Source organism: Falco naumanni, chromosome 1 (genome assembly GCF_017639655.2).
Source record: "Falco naumanni isolate bFalNau1 chromosome 1, bFalNau1.pat, whole genome shotgun sequence".
Classification (NCBI taxonomy): Eukaryota; Metazoa; Chordata; class Aves; order Falconiformes; family Falconidae; genus Falco; species Falco naumanni.
The window spans coordinates 121,023,584-121,043,968 of record NC_054054.1 but is presented as its reverse complement, the minus strand read 5'-3'; the positions used below and the strand labels follow the sequence as shown (position 1 = coordinate 121,043,968).

The 20,385-nt window shown below is 38.6% G+C and overlaps 1 protein-coding gene across 3 annotated transcripts in view; it reads left to right on the top strand.

Moving 5' to 3' along the window:
• The window catches only part of CA10 (carbonic anhydrase 10), a 209,825-nt gene that overhangs the window by 19,623 nt on the left and 169,817 nt on the right, over positions 1-20,385 (top strand). For all 3 annotated transcript variants that reach the window (XM_040581857.1, XM_040581856.1, XM_040581858.1), the window contains one exon: positions 19,242-19,316. In XM_040581857.1, the coding sequence (XP_040437791.1) occupies positions 19,242-19,316 (75 nt within the window). The remainder of the gene's footprint in view (positions 1-19,241; positions 19,317-20,385) is intronic.

The following is a 20,385-nucleotide window of genomic DNA, read 5'->3' as shown; positions in this document are numbered from 1 at the left end:
AAATTGATGAGCCTCTCAAATACTTAGAGCCTGGAGGATAGAGGTATGTTTTATACCTTATCATTAGACTTGGAGTTCTATACTTTGGTATATTGGCAAGGCCTGCATTTCACAAGGGATAGGCTAAAGTAATTCTCATGTTCCAGTTCAGCAGAGTAAACAAACAGCTACATTCTGCAGATGTTGCAGATTCAGGATCAGTTTCAAGGAGAGCCCAATTAGAAGCATATGAAGGCAGTCTGGCCTGTCTCCCTGGGATAGGGCATGCATGACTGTAGGTATTTATCTAGTGCCTGTCAGGATGGAGCTGTCCTCCTAATTGGAGCTTTTGGATGCTGCTCCAACCTAGTGATGTTGTGCACAGTAAGTCAGCACAGCTCCACTGATCTTGCTAAATATACATCTGACTTGCACTAGCTGTAGGCTGTCTTCCTAGAGATGAGAGCTGTGGGCCCTATTTTGCTCTGCAGGTAGTAAGGAAACTTGAAGCAAGTATGAGAAGGCTTTATTATTATTCTTATTCCCAGGCTAATACAGTGGAACCTCTGGCTCAGGAGATTCTTAAACCTCTAGCTGTAATGGCTGGAAGGTTTTAGATGAAGGATCTGTCTGTGCTGCCTGGTTTTGTATTCTTTTTTCCAACACTTTTGTTGCTGACTATTGCTGCAGATCAATAGTTCCCAGACTTGTTTCCCTTGCATCCAGGGTATGGGACAATGGGGGATGGAGCAGCTCTGAGAATCCTTGCTGGAGAAAGGTGAAGAGTGTGAAAGATCTGGAACAAGAAGTGTCTATGGGTGTGAGAAGCTCAGAGCTTAACCATTGCTTTACAGTCTTCCCCCACTGGAATTACTTTCTTTCAGGAACTTTGCTAAAAAGTAGGGGCTCAGCTCAATACCTGTAGCCTTGGTTCTGTCCTTGCTGAGTGGAGTGCTTGCCCCTTTCCTCAAGTTTCTTTTTACTGCTGCAACTGCTGCTCCAGGTACTCACTTCCCCAGTTATATCCTCTAAACCTACTCCCAGAAGCTTTTCAGTAGCCTGCTTTTAAAGGAGGCACTGATGTTTCATCTACCAGGTTCTTCCCAGATTGTTTGATCTGATCTGCTGTTGTTCTTTCATACAAATTACATTCACATTTATTATGGTTGCAAATATTATGCACATTTGTACACAGATGTATACCACATCACACACATACATATATTTGCATATATAAGTGTGATAAAAATGGACTCAGCTTCTGAGAGAAACAGCTTCCCTTGATAAGCTTGAAATACGTTACAAAGCCTACATCTTTATCAAATGAAGTGCTTTGGGCTGGATTTTGGTATCTGCTATAACTGGAACTGGCTGGCTGGGTGAAGACAGCTGTGCTAGGTGCTGGGGTGGGAGGAAGAGCGGACAGTTGGTGCGGAGGAGATTGTGTCCAAATGAGGTGCTATGGAATGGTGGCGGCAGAGAAAGAAAAGAGAAAATAAGGTCTGAGAGCCAGTTAGGTATGGGGGAAAAAGGGGAGAAAAACCCTAACCTTGTTATCACTTTGGTAGGTACAAGAATGATGCCATTTGTCAGAATTTTTTTGTTTTATTAAAAAATAAGAGTGTGGGAGAGGTAAGCGAGGAATTCATACACACTCACAATATAAAGTTATCTTAACACTTTAGAACTAACAGAAATTTGATTGCCTGTGCAAGGGTTGTGTGGGAAAAGACACTAATTTAGCACATTCTCATTTTATTACAGAGGTTATGGGACACAGTGAGTAAAGGAGGGAATTGCAGCAAGAGGAAAAGATAGTCACGAAGGAATTTAAGGCTTCTCTAGAGATCAGAATTTTATCACTGTCTCTGCCAGAATTTGTGTTGCTTGGCAACACATTTTAATCAAAGTTTTCAAGGGTGGTCACTAATTGTATGTTTCTTCTTTCCCCCAAGGCCTGATTTGCAGAAGTGCTGAGCAGTTACAGCTAAAACAGGTCAATGGGAGAAATGTTTTGTATGTATCAAATGCTTGGCAAGTTTAAGTGCTCTAAAAATTGTACACTGGGGCTAGAAACTGACGAATAAAAGGTAGAGAATATCTTTCTCTGACTCTGGCATTAATGTACACATTTATAGAAGAGGGACACTGCCTCTTCAGGAACCAAACTTTTGGGGAGTTTGAATCATGTGCTAAAAATCTGTGATACTTTTACCTTCGAAGTGCTAGGAAGACTGGCTGAAGTGGTCATGGTGCTGTCTGGTTGTCTTAAATTAATGTCTTTGAGTGTTTTCTTCTGCACTGAGGGTCTGAGCAGCAGCCTGTTCTCTTTATCGCAGTCCTGAGTGTTAGGTTGAGGGGAAAAAAACCACTCAAATAGTCATCTTAAGGAAAGCATAAAGCAAAACCAGTCCCCTCCTTTTACTCCAGTTTCTACTGCCAAGTGTTGGCCTCACCTGAATTTCTATAGCTTATCTAACCTAAGAACCATTAGGATCTTACATAACTGTTAGGTGCAGCTCTGGGTTCCTTCCTAAAGTCCAGACAGATCTTTTGATATCTTTCTGAAGGGAAAGAGCAAACATTAAAATTAATCTTATTTTGTTGTGTTACTACAGGATGATGCTAATGTGACTGTGGGCCATATGTAATGAGGTGGCTGGCTTCATCCAGCCCCTAAAGTGCTTCTTAATCTGTGTATTGATGATCATAGACCATCTAACTCTTCTAATGCATGGAAGACTTTTAAAGAATTTCTATGTTAGCCTTTTATAAAAGGATACAAGCATGTGTAGGAGGTAAGTAAAATATGTCATGTTGTAATCCATTAGGAGTGACTGTGGTTCTTAATTCAAAGCCTAGAGAAATGTCATTTATTTAAACAGTACTTTCTATTTCTATAGTACTTTTTACTCAGCTATCTCAAAATGTTTTCCATTGTTAAACAGAAATAAAGAGGTGCTGCTGCTCAGTGTGTAGAACCCTCTTTGGGTAGGTCAAAAACGGCTGACTCATAGCTCACTGCCAAATCAGAATATCAAGGGCTTTGCACTGCATTTCACAGAGATAATTGCCCAGACAAACCATTAAGCAATGAAAAAGCTGCCTTGAGGGTCTTGAGGCTTCCAGGTCCAAATCTCGTCTTGTTTGTAATGCAGATTTATATGAAGCAGGGCAGCTTACAGCTAGTTGATACTCAAAGTTGAAATAGTGTAAATTATGCCAGTTTTTTATTGCATTACTTAAACCCAATGCAAATGTCTGCGTTAACATTTTAAGTGGATACTGACCTCGCTTAAATTGATTTATGGCTGAAGTTGTTTACAGTTGTGATGGTAACCTGACTAGTACTGTACTAGTTTCTACTGACTGACTTCACATGAATTGATGGAGCCTCTAGGTTTGCATACAGGACTCTGACTTCTTTAGGAAACAGGGCCATAGAGAAGGTTAGGGGGTGTTAGATGATGAAGCATGAACTTTAATACAAAATGCCTGTTCAGGGTGATAATTGTCCTAAGGAAATAGGCCAGTGTGTGACCCTCATGTCACTTAGTACTGTCAACTCCATTTCATCACAGCATCTGTGCACATGATGCCACACTAAATTCAAGAATGTGGCTGAATGCAGATCGAAGGAATGTGATGCTATTGTTTAAGCAGGCATTTGGAGTTTAGGGTTCAATATTTTCCTTAGTCTGTCTTTAGCATTTCTTTGTAATTTTTTTGAAACTTGGAATGAAAGAAAAATTGTTCAGGGGAGAAGAGAAAGACTGGCACTTGAGATCAGGGGTGACATGATTTCAGAATTGTGCTTCTTGAGACAGTTAAAATTTGCTAAGCTTCTGGATCACCTTGGCACTCAAATTACAAGTGTTATGTGTGGTGGACTACCACTGTGTTTAATAGCAACAGAATGGTTAATGCCTAACATTTTAATGTGTACTTAGCCTCTGATCTGTGGCAAGTCTATAACTGTGTATTGAAAATTCTTTAAAGGTGTATGATGGAAAGTGATTAGGGAGCACTTTCAGATTATTTTCAAATTCCAAATTTCCAAAATGGAATGCCTTGCCTTTTGAGTTTTTGTATGTTTTAATACGTAGTAATGTAGCTTGGTGGCCCACAAAAGTTTACATGATTTTTTTGTTTTACTCTTTGATGTAGAATAGCTGCAAAAAGAGTTAAAGGACAGAAAGTTTTGATGTCTTTATATGGTAAAGATAAAGTTTGCTAAATGCCAGTCATACCAAAGTGTCATTTTACTTACGCTAAATTCACAAAAAAGTTTTCCAATTGAATTAATTAAATAGCACACAAAGGAGAGAAAATTTCTTCTTTTACTATCAGCTGTTTCTCTGGTGGGGGAGAGGGAAGGGTGTAGAACTCCTTTCAACTCATATCCACTGTTATCCCTACAAAGACTGTTAGAATAAATGTTGTGCTACGACTGCTAGGATAAACATTGAGAATTATTGCATTGTCTTTGAAGAGAAGCATATAAGCATATTTTAAGAAAGTGTAAACCCAAAATTGATTATTTTTGCTTGAGTAGTCTTCTGGTTCTGGGGGAGTAAACAGACCTTTCTTACTTCTTTAATATCGGAAGTGGTTGTTTTGTTTAATGTCCTGGCATGTCCCACACACTCAGTCTGCTTTCTAATGGCAGAAAATTATGAGAAGAAATGGCGAGTGTTTTTAAAGTAATTATTATCACCATTGGGTGAACCTGGTGGTGGGATAGCCCCATATTGAACCAGCTGAGCTGCGTAACAATAGTACAAGTCCAGTACCACATGCTTCATATCTGCCTTGGGTTGCAGTTGCGAAGATCACAGTTAAAGAAATTCTTACTCAAAAAGAAAGACTATGATACAGATGGGTCACAAAAGACTCATGTTTGTTCTGGAACCATATTCAGTGTGTATTTGAAATCATCGGAATAATTTCTGTCAGTTCAAATGTTTTAGAATGTGCCCAGTGTAAGCTGCTATGAGAGCATCATTTATCAAAATGTTGTGTTCTGCAGAATGCTGCATCAGTCTTGTTAAATCTTACTAATACTCTCTTGTACAAGAAAACTCCTGAGTTACATGAAATGCTTGCATTACTTAGAGTTAAAGACTCAAGCTCCTTATGTATGGTGACATACCAGTAAGAAGACAATAAACATGCATGAATTAGAGAACCAGGAGGTGAATGCAGGACATGGTCAAACACTGCAAAAGAGAAACACATACAGAAAAGATTTGGCCTAAAGTCTGAAGATCAGTACAATAGTTTGAAGCAGGTGCAGCCATGGTTAAACTGTTTGTTCTCCAGCTAAATAATAGGGTCTCTCAAGTTCTTGAATAGAGATTATCGTCTGTATTTTGTATTTTTTCTAGCATATGACCTCTACAACTTTTTGCTGCTGCAAAAAGTACAAAAAAAAATAAACAAAGAGCAGTCTTACCAACATATTGCTGCACAAAGTTGTGTTGGGGAAAAAACAAGCAGATGCCACATACACAGTACCATAAGGATTTAAGAAAACACATGATTCCTTTTAGGTATGTGGCTGAATCAAGTCCAAGCATGTGTGGCAGGGTGGGAATCAGCCTGACTAACGTAAACTAAGTTGGCATTTTCTGGTACTGAGCTTAGTTCCCTGTGTAGCTGAGTGAGAACCTGGCATTGTAGCCTGCCAGTCACAGAAAACCTGGCCTGGTGTGAAGTTGAAAGCTGGATAGAGGACCCTGGTCTAAGATCCTTTCCATGCATCCAGTTTCCATCATCCAGTTTTGACCCTAAGCATCTAACGGGTCTCAAAATCAAGTTTACAGAGTCAGTAGGATTGCTTATTGCATAATTGGATGGTCACCGAGCCGGAGATAGTGGACTTTGATTTGTGTGCATTATTCATCAGACCTCACTGGGTTTCCCTGGTGGTTAGTGTAGACTTTCATGGAGAGCTAGGCAGGCATTTATGCGAAGGGGAGAACTAAAATGTGCAGAATTCAATCAGTTTCTCCTGGCTACTACTGTGACAATTCTAGCATCTATGAGACTAGTGTCCAACTTTCTTAATATTTTTTGGACACAAACAAAGGTTTGTTGGCTTTAGGTTAATTTCAGTATTCCCCATTTAAAAAAAACAAAATACTACTGAATCTCCTAACTAGTTTGTCTAGCACTCAGGCGGTTATTTCAAATGTAGAGTTTATGGAATAGCTGAGATGTTATGCATAAAATTCAGTGTGTTCCAGTGGGAAGATCAAAGGACTGGAAGTAACTGACTTCCTACAGAGCTGGACTCCTCCCATCAGTGTGGTCACTGACTTCTGCATGCCTTTCCACCCATTACTTACCTACTTGTGTTCCTCACCACCCAGACACAAACCAGGTCTGATCCTGCAGCCGTAGAGCCAAGTTAGTCTGGTGCTGTGTACTGTAGCTAGTATGGCTGGCTGAGGAGCAGATATATATCTGCTTGGATATATATGCCATGTATGGCAAACCATAGTAAAGGACATGACAAGTCAGTTGTCAGCAGGACGTGGCTGATAGTTTCCTTTCAGGGCTGCAGATGCTTTGAAGGGGGCAGTCTGGTTGGCCATGCCTTTTCCATCTGTACCTGCAATCCTTTCTGCATACATAAATCAAAGGCTTAAGTGGCAAAGGCTGAAATACAGAGAAGGAGGCAGGTACAGGACAGGAAGATGTGATTTTTGTTAGATGCTGTATTTATGGAATAGATCTATAGGTCTGCATATCCCACTGTTCTCTGTTCCCATCTGCAGTGCTCAGCATGTGTGGGAGACTCAGCAGGCTTTTATTTGTGGATAATCAGGTATGGGATGTCTGTGTCTCCAGGGTGTGTAGTGTGTTCTTCAGACAGCTGCACAGCAATGAATTTGCCAGAGTTACCCTGAATTGTTCTTTGAAGCATTCACTGATCAAAATTGAATGCAATAAGAATCTTAACTGAAAGAAACAAAGCTTCCCAGAATTGGCCTGAATTCAAGGATGTTTCCCTCTATTTCTGATATTTTGAAAGCTAGCATACTGGGGCTCTTGGACTTACTGCTGCTGGAGTATGTTACTTGGTAGTATTGCACTGTGGTTCTGTTCTTAAATTGAGTATCTATACATACCAAGAGATGGACAACAGTTTAGCCTTTTTATAAATTAAATGAGGTAGGCAATGAGTATTACTGATGGACAGGTTTGTCTGTACTGCTGTCCCGTTCAGGGGTTCACACGGCAGTGGCAGGCAGCTAGTCTTTATGGCTAAGCTGCTGGAGTGAGCCTGTCTGCAGCTTGTCTCCACAAGTTCTGCCCCATAGAGGGTGCAGGAGGCAGGCCTGTCACAGCTCCTACAATTTGTTTTAATTCTTCCAGTCAATGTCTTGGCCAAAGATGGAACATTGAACAATAAAAAGATTTAGAAGAGAAGTAGACCTTTAGAAGACTTTAGAATAGAGGTAAATATGAATAAAATACGGAAGAAATGTGAGTAACAGGTGCAGTGCTGTCTGGTTTTCAAACTATCAGATATCTCTGCTTTAGATAGGCCAGACTGATAAAGGGAAACATACACATTTAAAATCTACAACTTAGATTTCCAGTCCTGAGTTGGTTTTACCCTTACTGAAAAAAAAATAATATTCTTCCCTCTTGCTTCCAGCAAGAATAAAAGACTGTCTGAAACTTCTGTGGATTTTGACTTGGAAGAAACAGGACCACACAGATGAAAAGAAGGAAAGCTAGGAAATCCCTGATGAAATCTTTGCAATGGCATATTTCTCCATACAGTTTCCTTGAACTAAATACATTTTTTAAATTCTTACCTTTGGTGGTTTTTAAATTTTTCTTTTATCTGTGTCCAAAGTCTCATCTCTGAGAAGACAGGGGGAGCAAGCTATGAATAACAGATACTCAAGTGAAGGTGTTTTTTTATTTCTACCTGGGATTTCTGCATCAATAATTTAAAAAGTGATTAAAATTCTATAACAGCAAAATGAAGCAAGTACATGCATCACAGCCAGTGTGAAATATCTTCCATCTTAACTTGAAAACTAAATGAGAGAGAGGAAAGAAGCATATCCATATCACTGCTTTTGACTAATGGCTACAGAAGTGGCTGAGGAGGACGGATAGGGGACACCTTTGCAAGGACCAAGAAGCCAAGAAATTTAGTAGGGTGCAGAAGGATAAACTGGTCTCTGCAGTCACCCAAGGAAGACAGAGCTGCATCAGTTCTAGCCAAGAATATTGTTGGTTGGGATAGGAATCACAGAATAGCAGCAGAGTGCCAGAACAGCACTGCTGTCTCAGGAATCAGTCCAAAGAGGGGGAAGGGTATGACTTCTTCCAGGATCAGTAGATAAACACAACTATGGACAGATGGATGATAGAAGTAATCTCTGAGGGATATTCCACAGAACTGCAGGGAAGCAGAAATGGTGGGGGGAGGTATGAAGAGTGATTTGTCTCTTGTCAACATTGGGAGCATGATAAAGGGAGGGTGTGCGGTGGGGTGGAGAAATTCTTCCCCATCTTCACCTGACAAGTGGGATGAACAAAAAACGCTTCCGAACTAGTAAAATTTTTAGGGATGTCTATTGAAAATAGTCCAGAAAAAATCAGTAGAAGCTCTATGTTCAGGTATTTACACGCCTGTCATCGCTGTAATATTTAAGCAGTAATTAATGAACTGGAACATCGATATCATACAACATGGCTGGCAACTGAGATGAATAAGTACATTCTTTTCTTACCTGACTTGTCTTACCCTGACAGCTGATCTGACTAGAATGATTTTTCTCTCTTGCTGTTCCTCAGTTCCTCCACTGCAGTTCAACTTTTCTACAATTATTTCCCATCTGTGATTTTAAAAGCCTGAAAAAAAAGCTGCTTTTCTTCACATTTCCCAGGTTTGGATAACCTTTCACCTTGACATTGATTGTTACTTAGGGTAAACAGGTAGTAGTGAGATATATGTACTCCATTTTTATCATAGGGATTGACTCTTCATCATTTGGGTTATGGGGACATAAATGGATTGAGGTGTCAATAAGACTGCTGTATTTTCTTTTCTGCTTTCCTAATCTGCCTAATTTATTTTAATATAAATTTAATTAATATTTAATTTAATATAAATTTAATTAAATTTATGCAAATTGAGTTAATGCTGGTGATAAACAATGATCATGTTTAATAGTAATAGGATTCTGAGCTGTGCACTTCATTTTATTAAATTATTTGGGGCTCATTAATGACATAGTGGGTAAGTATAATGACAGTTTGCAACCTTAGATAGCTTCTTATGATGCAGGGCCAGAGTCTCTGCTTGGATATGGGGACTCTTAATCATTTTTTGTTGGGAGTTGCTCTAACTTGCCCCAACTATCTCAGAGGCAGATATCCTTCTTTAGTCCTTTTTCTTGCCTCCAGTAATACACTCTATTTTCCACAGTTTTCCCAACAATGTGAGTGAAGTAAAACCCCTGTACTGTTTATGGAATAGATCAAAGACTGGGCTCTTTTGAAAATCCACATGATGTAGAAACATTATTTTGGGCAAGTCAAGATCTGATTTAGTCAGAAACAATGCTTTCTGTTGAAAAATACATCACAATCTTGTTAACATGACTGAAAATACTGCTACTTACTGGAAGAAAAGCTGTCACTTATCAGTTCAGAAAAATTAGCTACGAAGTTGGTTTTTCCCCCCCATTCTCTTAAGAAATGTCTAGTAACCAAGAAACAACTATTGCTAAGAAACTGATAAACTGCAGTGGCAATGGTAAAGAGCAATTGCAATAAAGCCACATTGTGGTGGGTTCAATTTTCTGTCATGATGCCACTGCCTGAAATGGATCCATATCTTGGCTTATCCACTGACATTAGATTTCTTCTTGATGGTAGCAATGTTGTTATTATACGGCCAGAAAAACATTTTTTTGTACTTTGTCATCTCAGAAAGCACCAGGATGTAAGGTTTAAGTGCCGAGGATTTAGGTAGTCCAGTGAGCTGTGACATGATCTGGATTAGTGCCCTGACTGCCAACCCCAGGAGACTAGAAATCTAGGTCTCTGAATCCAATCGAGTATAATTAAAATAATTTTGCCTTCTCTCTGCCATTAGCTTTTGAATGACTTCATGTTGCTTGTTGCAATTGTTTTTATTTATATGTAAGTATGTTAGGCAGGAGAAAATGACCCTACCTCAGGAACATGCATCATTTAGTGTTGGCTGAAGTTGGAGTAACATATGTACGAGACATACAGATTGCTGTTGGTAGTTCTGCTGAGTTTTCAAGGGAGATTGAAGGCAGTCTTCTTCCCTCTTTTTCAGGTATGTCCCTTTATTAAGACTGTGGAAAGTGCTCATGATAGTATCGCTTAAGCATTATGAATTCTCTGCATATGATGCAGCTCTTCAGAATATTTCCATATCACGTTGTGGACTGCAAGTTTTTGTGGGCTGTAGAACTCTGTGGGATTTGAGGCTGCTGTGTATTTTGTAGGATCAAGCACCTAATATTGATGCCATGCCATTAGTCTTGAGGTTAATTGGAAGACCTTCATTTTTTCCCCTTGAGTTTGCCTAAGCAGTGATGAATACTTAAATTCTGGGCACAGCTGCCTCATGGGAAGACTGCTGGAGAAATAATTTCTGTTTCCTGGAGCCAAAGATTTGGGAAAAGAAAAGAAAGGTCTGTCTGTGGCAGCTAACAGGACAGTCCCCAACTGTTCGTACTATTACTGACTGTAACTTTCTGTTTAGAGAGTACAGAGAGCAGCCAGGGTCAGAAACCCGATGAGATGTCAATATCATATGTGCTTCTGAGGAAGGAACTTAGTGGTTTCCTTTTAAAGGAAGCCCTATTAATTTAACATTAATAATGTATTGAACTTTAAAGGCTCAAGGATATTGAGGCCATTTCTTTGAGTTACTGAGTGTCCCCAAACCGCATTGAAATTAATGGGAGTGGAGGGCATGCAGTGCAAGAGCTATTCTGAAGTTTATCACAAGATATCTTACTTCTTACTGCATTATTTTATAAAACATTTCAGACTTTGTATCTAGACATGATTAAACAACTTGCTGGAGAGGAACTACCCCATCTAACAACACAGAGTAGGCTCTTGTGTGTGCTGACACTGCTGTCAGAGACTGGAAAACATTGAGACAGCCAAATTGTGTTAACGTGGTTTAGGATACGTGAAACCCTAAGCATGCCATCAGTGACTGAGGTGAAAGGTTACCCTCTGAATTTCCCACACTGCTTGCAATCAGTGTTATGTTCTCATTGCTCCAATACAGCTATGTATTTTTCTCCTCCAGTAATTAATTGTTTTGATATTTTGCAGTACTTCAGCTTTGATGCAATTTTGACTCTTGTGCCAGAGGAGGAAAAGAACTGTACCACCTTCAAAAGTAATTTGAATCCCATAGATTTGTATGGGGTCTGGGGAAACAGAGGCTCACATCCCTAGTTGATAGTAATTTGTAGGTAGAACCTTAAGCATTCTTTCATATCAAGGAAAGCTGCTCAGCTTTCCCAGACAACATAGAGAGCTATATAGAAGTTCCCTATCTCTCAGTTGTTTCAGAAATAAAATTTGCTGAAGAAAAATTACCAAAAAATATTACTTTAAAAATTGAAGCAAGTAACATTAAATGTAACACTGCCTTAGCATTCCAGCCACCTTAGGCAAAAAATACTTGGAGAGGGCAAACATACTATGTGGTCTAACTCTTGTACATATGTGTTGGTCACATTAAAAGGACAGCTGCTTTACGGGGATGTTTGATGTTCTACAAATTGAGTTAGGAACAGTATGCAGAGTTCCATGTTAAATTGAGTGCGATGACATAAAGTAATTAATCCTGCAGTGCAATCCATCATTTACATTGGCGTGCTTAGGTGCTCAGAGAAAAGTGAGTAAAAATGGTTTTAACTTTTTCTGACTAAAAGCTTTAGATACAACCTGTGGTTTTGTTCATTTATGTTAGAACTTAAATAATAGTTGCATGATCGGGCATATGTGCTTTAGGGAAAATGGCTTATTGCAAGTTCAGACACAGCACCCAAAACCTTGTATTTATACAGCCTCCTTTAACAGCATGCATGCCGTTACCTAGCGTGTTCATCTCACGTTCTTCATAAACACTATTGGGAATGGTTCCTGTGTACACATAAGCATATTTAAACTGTTTTGATAGTATTCAGAGGTCGGAAAGCAAGGAAGTTGTTAACAAATTATATTTCTACCCTTTCTTGAACAATGGGATGATAACTGGTATTACAAGCCTGTTTTTGCAGGTAGATAATGAAAGTGCCCAGTCAGCTGCAAGATTGACAGCAGAAGAAGAACTGATGTTCTGAAGTCCTTCCTGCCAGTTCTGTGTAGTGGTCTCTAGAATGGCTGTCCCTTGGCTTTTAAGATTTGAAATTCCTATTGAAAAGGTTCACAAATACGTGTGAGTGAAAGGGATGAGAATAAAATCTGCAAAAGATCCTTCTCGCTGATGAACAGAGCTGAGCCTTATACGCACTTTTTACTTCCTGCAAACTGAGCTATTGTTAGATACTCCTGAAGTCTTGCAGAGTTCTCATGTGAGAGTGCTGTGAGCAGGCTGTGCATCCTAATATGGGCTTAAATACTGGTAAACGTTTTAGTTTATGGTTCTTCAAGCAGCATTTAGTGACTGTGGACACTTGGTGGCTCTCCTCAAAAGCCAGCTACACAGGGACAGTAGATGCAGTGGTTAGCTGTGTTGTAATGTTATGCTACATTGTTTGTCACTACTAGCTGCATACGTATGCATCTGCTTGTATGAAATATCATCCTTTGGCCTAGGTTTTTAATTGGAATCTTATCAGAAGAAAAAATTACATTAAATAGAAAATACAGAGTAGTCAAGTGTCTGTGCCGTAGCAGAGTTCCCATGACAGTGACTTACTTTTGCCCTCAGGTGTGATAAAAACAGGTCACGTCAGTTTTGCTTCTGTTGAATACTGTTTGGAATTCACAGCAGCAGTGAGAGCTTTTACACACGGGGATGATGGAAGAAGGATTTATGGAATTGGAAAGTATCAAGTTAATGAAAGAGCATTTGCATGTTTTCTGAGCAAAACATTATATAAAAAAAAAAAATCTGGTATAGCCGATGAAAGCATTTATTGATCCCTTTATAATCCTTTGTTTTCTTTTTCCTCCCTCATTGTATGGTGACGTATATATACAATGTAGGCTGCAGTATTCATAAGCAGACTAACCTTTGTTGTCCTGTAACTCTTCACTTAAAAATGACACTTTATATAATGCCTGAATTGTGTGGTGTTAGGTTATGCAGACTTTTTATATTAAAAGAAAACCATCTTAAATAATAGCTGCAATTATGTACAGACTTGTTTTAAGCAAACTGAGCATTAATTATAGAGGGCTGAATCTTTAGCTAATTGCATCTGCTTAGTTCCCGTGCTGTCAGATTTGCTTTATACATGTGTATTCCATTTGCTTTAAGAGGCATTTGTTGGTGTGAGCCCAAAGCTGGTACTTGTATGACTGAAGATCTTGAAGCTGATTTTTTAGATTAAGTCTGTGTTCCCTCCAAAGTTTAGGCATCCTTGGGTTTAACAGTGTGCAGAATACCCATATAAAATGTAGTAATTAGAGATATTTAAAATAAATACAAAGTATGTACATTCCCTAAGATTCTGGAAATGGAGTTCAGCAAAAATAGAATAAACTTTTTTTTACAGCTTTTGGAAAACAAAACAAAACAAAACAACACCCTGCACTGTTCTCTGTAGGGCTAATTTTCTATTAGAACACATGATCTTCTGAAACACTACAAGAAGATTCCTCTAATTTTAATTTCTGCCATAAGGCACAGCCATCTTGGATTACTTGTCCATGACTGAAGAAGGTACCTTAAGAGTGATGGAGCTACTCAGAGTGAACTATGGAACTCTGAATGGAAAATCAAATAGTATTACATAGATAAGCAATAGCTCATGCTAGCTGGGAGAGAACCAGGATAAGGCCTATAAAGACAACAGACTGTGGAACACAAAGGGTGGATGTAAGTGAAGATCACACCAGCATCTAATGCCTTATAAATATATCCTTTCATTTTCAGTGTTCACCATTGTAACAGCAGATCTGAGGATTTATTTCTCTTGTACTAGACACCATGCCATTTTTTTATGTGAGTTTCATATCAAAGTATTAGCAATGAATTAATGCCGTGCACTAAGTTTAGTATGAAACTAATGGCTCGTAGTTGCAGCTGGTTTTCTTTCTAATCTCGTAACTATGCAGAAGGGGTAACAGTGATAAAAACATTGTCATGTATTTAATGCCAAGGCAATACTAGCCAGGTTATCACAAGTAAGACTTAGAACATTAGTTAAATAGGGATAAGCATGCAGAGTGATTAATATAGCAATCAGAAGAGCTCAGATCAATAACATTCAGATGAAAAAAGATTTTTTTCTTAACTGCTGTGAGCCTGATTGTCCATGCCTAGTATTTCTTATCTGTGTGAAATGGCAGTAAAGTGAATGGAGAATTCTGATCTGGCAGGGTTCTACTCTTGGCTTGTGCTTCGATGTGAATGACGTAAACCACAACATCAGATACAAGCCTTTATATCTTTTGTTTAAGTATAGAAAGTAAATAAGTAGTTGTAGAATGACTTGTCTATATCTTGCAAATAAGCCTATTCACTGAGGGGTATTTTGTATTAATTACAGTATTTTATATTATGTTAGCATTAGCATTCCAACAAGATGAAGACCCCTTTGTGCTGAAGATTGTATATAAATAAGTCAGCATCTGCATGGTGGTACCTGCTATCTGATACAGTGTTATCTAATGATTTTAAAATAGTTCTACTGACTGAGCAGCAGCTTCCCTTTGAAACATAAGGTTACTTGTTTTAACCTCTAAGCTAGATATAGTTAACTGCTGACTTTATGGGGCATTGGCACCTTTTGCTGTTTGCATTCGCTCTACATTTTAATGATCCTCTGCAGTGCTGTTTCTCTATACGTGAAGAGTCACTAGGAAACAAAAATGCGCAACTGTGCACAACTTAGCCTGTAATTTTATGCTACACAATGAGACATACCTACAATAATCTGACAAAATGAAAGCAACACATGTCATATCAGCTCCAAATAAATATCCTGTCTCCTCTACAGCAGCTGCATTGAAAGAGATCTGACATAATGGTGTTATATCAGCAGAGCTACTAATCTGAGATACTAGTGATTTCAGTACCGAGGGGGAGAACCCTGTAGCAAATAGAGGTCATTCAATATCCTCTAGCACTTTGGACAAGTGTGGCATTTTGGACTGTCTCTACTAATGACAGAATACAGTGCTGATGCTAAAAATTGCTGTTGCAGAGCTAATTGTGCGGGTTACCTGCTCCTAACAGCAAAGTGTCTGTTCAGATGGGCCTGCTTTATTTTGATGCCTTGCAGAAGCAACAATGTTTCTTGGAAGAAAAAGGCATTACTCCTAGGTTGTTTTTAGCAGTGAAAGAGAAGGCTCTGAGGTATCAGAAATGATTTTTTACATGTTTATTTTAAAGATATTTAACCCTCTTTAGGAATACAGAATTGCTTTCTAGACCTTTTGTCTCCTCAGTATCTTATGTGTCATGTCATGCCAAAAAAAGGAGCTGCAGTGTTCTGGTGGGAATATAGGAGTATCCGAATCCACACAGCAAGCACACATTTCTTTTTTCAGTGATCCTCAAGCGGCAGAATTTCAATGAGAGGTACAGTAGTTTAACCGAAATAAGAAGGATGCTGAGAGAATTTTGCTATTTTCAGTGTGATGAGGTGGCACATATGAAGAGTCCTTTTCCTTGGCAACAATTCCTGACCATAAGGTTGAACCTGTTTACCCAGGCACAGTGCCATTCTGTCAGATGGGCATTGATAAACCAATTGTAGAGACCCTGTGTTGCATGTGCATCAGGTGTAAGTGTCCCAGATAGGATTCCCAGCAAGGATTGTCCGTATGTCTGTTCTTTCTAATTTTATACTTCCTTCTTCCGTTACTAATCCAGGTACAGGTCTGATTATGGTTCAAAAATAGAGAACATCCTTTTTCTCCTTTAGTAAGACCTCTTGCCCACTTCATAACATAGATTGGAATAATAGTTCAGGAGAAGTTTTTGGAAGACAAACTTTCCTCCCTGGCCTTACCAGACCTCTTCCTTCTGCATTCAGAGAAATGAGAGCTTTATAATTCTTTTTCCTTTCTAAGCAAAGTCCCTGTAGGATCCATCAGAGTAAATCTCTGGTACAAAGCTAGATTTCATATGTACAACAGAGTGGAAATCTGTGTTCAGTCACTCTGTGTGCGCTATTTTGCAGGATGTTCTGCCTGAACTGGTAAAACCCACTAAGGTTTCAGGGTTCAAGAAAGAGTGTGGCACTGGGGCCTGTCTCCCTAGCTGCTCTCTCACAACAACCACCTGCCTTTCCTCTTCATTTCCTCAGTGGCCTCAGTTTTCTGTAAATCAGCAGTACTCCCAGAATTGCTCTTGCCCTATCTTAGATATTTTATATGGCCATAGTACATCTTATTTTGCTTATTGTATTCCTTTTTATGTGTTTCATTTTCATGTGTATTGAAGAGATAAGAATCTGATATCTGTGGAATGTGCAAAATAATGCCAGGTCATGCTCTTCTCTGACAGCTGAAGCAATTGCACAGGCATCCAATTATTAAGTACAAAGCTTTGATAATCTAATTTCTTGCTCATCTCATGCAGTCTGTTCCATACGAATGCAGAAGATTTGAAAAAAATATGACAAAATCTTAGTTTTCCTGATATTCCTTTTGGAATTAGCTTTAGTGTTGAGGCAACACACTGAAGCAGAGCTTGCAGAGCCAGCATATTTTGATTTTGGTTTAATTTAGACTCTGAATAATAGATTATATTTTTCTTCTGGACCTGGCATGTGTCATTTAGATTGGCCACAGAGTGGGCAAAAGCAAAACGTGTTTTGATTGTATATGTTTCTATGAATGCTGACAGTAAGCAGTTGCATTTAATAATAGCCATACTCCCTGAAATCTTCTTAACTTGTCTCTATCTACATACAATATTTTTTCACCCACTTATAAAATGCAGCTACCACTGGTTGGCTGAACAACCTTTAGCTGTGTACGTTACTACAAGATGCACTTTAATGCAATGTAATTTTCTGGGAAATTTTAAGTAGAAGAATGATTGCTGTGCTTTTGGGGGATTCACTTACTGGTATCCTCTCCTATTGCTGAAGCATCGTGAAATCTTCAAGAACTTCTGTTGCAAAGCAGGGAGGCATAAAAGCAACCTGCATAAACCAGTGCTGAGATCCAAAAAACTGCAGTTCAGGCTTGATTTGAATATTTTGCTACTCAGATATTTTGATTGTGGGTTGGGATTTGCCATTTTCCAAATGTTTGTATAGTGCAGTCCAGCACAACAAAGCCATACACAGTTTGAGTGCTCTAGGCAATGATAAAAAAGCTAAACAAATGAAGATAATGTCATCTGCAAACTGTAAAGAGTGCACAGTGGACTAGTCCTTTCAGTTAAACCTGAAAATGAAGTCACCATTCAATTAATGGAATAAGCATCAGTACTGCAAAGAGAAATCTGCATCCACACATAACACCGTTCCACTAGTGTGTCTGGATTTCTGGTAAAGCAAAGTGTTGGTCCTTCTGTCAGTCCATTTAATTAACTATAGCTTTACTTTTGTTTCTGAAATTTACAGTCAGTTAAATCATAAATATTGTTTTGCAACTGATAGAACAGTATGTAATGGTCCTCATCTTGTATCTTTTTTAGTCTGAATGTCGCATCCTCTTTGTAATTTTTAATGACAACAATTTTTATTATATTGCTGGAACTTTTCCCAGGGTAATTGTGTCTTTTGTATATATGTGATCTAGAAATGAAACTGCAACAGAAAGCTGCTAAATCCAACATCTTCTGTAGCTGCATATTTATGTTAAAATATTCTTGGACCTACTGGAAGAGACTGAAAGTATCTTAAAAAACAAAACCAACCCAGAATTTAAGTTAAATGATACACAAGGTAGCTGAGCTTTCTGTAGCTCAGTGAGAGTTGTTCTAAATATGAAAACATCAAGCAAAATACAAGTGAAGGCAGAACATATTTGCATATCAGCTATCTTATGGAGCACATTTGTCTTGCTGTGTGTCTGTATGCCCTTTGAAAGTATTTCAGATTAACAGAGATTTTACATTTTGACCACAAAATTTGCTCCAGTTCTGATTTCCTCCAAGACAAAGAAAAGTAACGACCCTATGAGTAGCAAACTGACTGATCAAGACCTTTCTGCTCTTGGCTTTTCAGGAATGTAAAGTCATTTAAGCAACATCACGGGCAAATCTCATCAGGGCCAAACCTTACCCAAAGCAAAGACTTATTGTTGCAGCCTTCAGAATACTGGTCAAAGAAACCTTGCATTGTGTAACTGCACTTTGGTATCAAATGCAACTCTATGGGAGCTGCATGTCACTTACGTGTAACAGAAGCAAGTATCTTGCCTGGCTACCAGGATGACTGTGGTGGGGCATAAGTAGTGAGTGCTACGCTGCAGACAGAGAAGATACCAGAAAAAAACCTTATATTTCTGCCTTAGTATTATAGCATAATAGAATATCTGTGAAGCTGTGGGCTGTGCCTTTCTGTTATGGTTTTGGAACTCAGAGCATATGGGATGAGAGGAGAAGCAGTTAGAGACACAGCTATTGCCTGTGGATCACTCTGTCACTTCTTTCCATTGAAAATGAGAGATTATTGGAGAGCTTTGGAAGAGAAGGGGAGGAACTACTTTTCAGTCCACCAACTTGGACTCAGTTATTGGCTACTGTATATGAGCATGCTCTTTATCTCCGCATTTTTATCCTGTACTGAATTTGTGGGTGGCACAGAAACCATCAGTAGTGCTGTAGATCCTCATTTTCCACCTGAATTTTTAAGTTCAGTGATCAGTTCTTCAGAAGGCAAACATGTTTAACTGTATGAGAAACAGGGACAACGTCCTCTAGGATAGATGTGTAGCATAATTCAATAAATTGAACAAACATTACTTGGGAACTTGAGGAATAGCTCTTCTGTAGGACTTGATACCCTGTTTAGAGTTTCCAAAGTTTATATAATTAAATATTTCCTGTGCCTTGCCTTAATTTTATGGTTTCTTTTATTATTTCTTTCTAGCTCAACAAAATTCACCAAAAATCCATGAAGGCTGGTGGGCTTATAAGGAGGTGGTCCAGGGAAGCTTTGTTCCAGGTAAGCGTAATTTTAAAAACTTAGTTTTATTAAATATGTTTTCACTGAAATTAAATCTAGTTGGGTTTGGGGAAGATTTTTGGGGTTTGTGGTTTTTTATCCATTGCAAAGATTTGAAGTGCACAAGTACTCAACATCATATTCTAGTGAAGTGTGTAAAGGTTTTTGTCAATACATCATCCAAAGACCATGGCTGTTTTCCAGGAAAGAAATCGCTTTGATGACATTCCTGGTTTCTGTCAGTAAAACTAATATGATGCTACTTTGTGAATATATGTTCTGTGTATTGGAAAGATAAAGGGAGGACTCAAAAGCAGGATTGTTAACTGGATTAATTTACTTCTCTGATGCAGCACTTCTAGATAATCCCATTTCTGCAAAGAGTATATTAGGAAAGGAACCTAATTGAAACGTGTACCTAACATGTCAGATTCACTAATTTTTGTTTTAGAAACAAGAAATAGAGAGTGAAAAAAGATTAAATCCTAACTTGGCTTTAGTAAGATTTAGTAAATGGTAAATAATCAATAGGCAGCTAAAAGGATCTAAATAAGCAACACCAGCTGAATTTGATAGGCAAAAGTGAAATTCAGGCTAGCAGTAGCATGGCATTGGTCAGTATTGCAGAACTCCAAAATATGTGTATTGGTTCCCCTAATGCTGTATAGTCCTTTAGTATCAAGTGCTCTGAGCAGGCCTTAGATTGTTTTTAGCTCTGGATCTCTCTTAACACATTTCAGGATTTAAGCTGCCTGACGCGCTAGTAGTTCTTTGAGTGACATTTTTGTATTTTGTTTTTGACTTACATTTGACACCTGATCTTTTGTGCTCCCTTTCTGTATATTATATTATTCTTTCTTTCAAACAAAATTACTTTCTGTCTGGAGCAGGGTCTTCGCTGCTCCATTTGACTAGGTGTTTCCACTTAGGAGTCAGGAAACTTTAGCAACCTCCATTTTCTGTTCAGTTGTAGAGCTGATTTGACAGTGCATTCTTCATTCAATATACACAGAAACATTCAGTGATAATTTTGTTCAGTATGTTTTCAGTGCAAATTGAGATGAATATG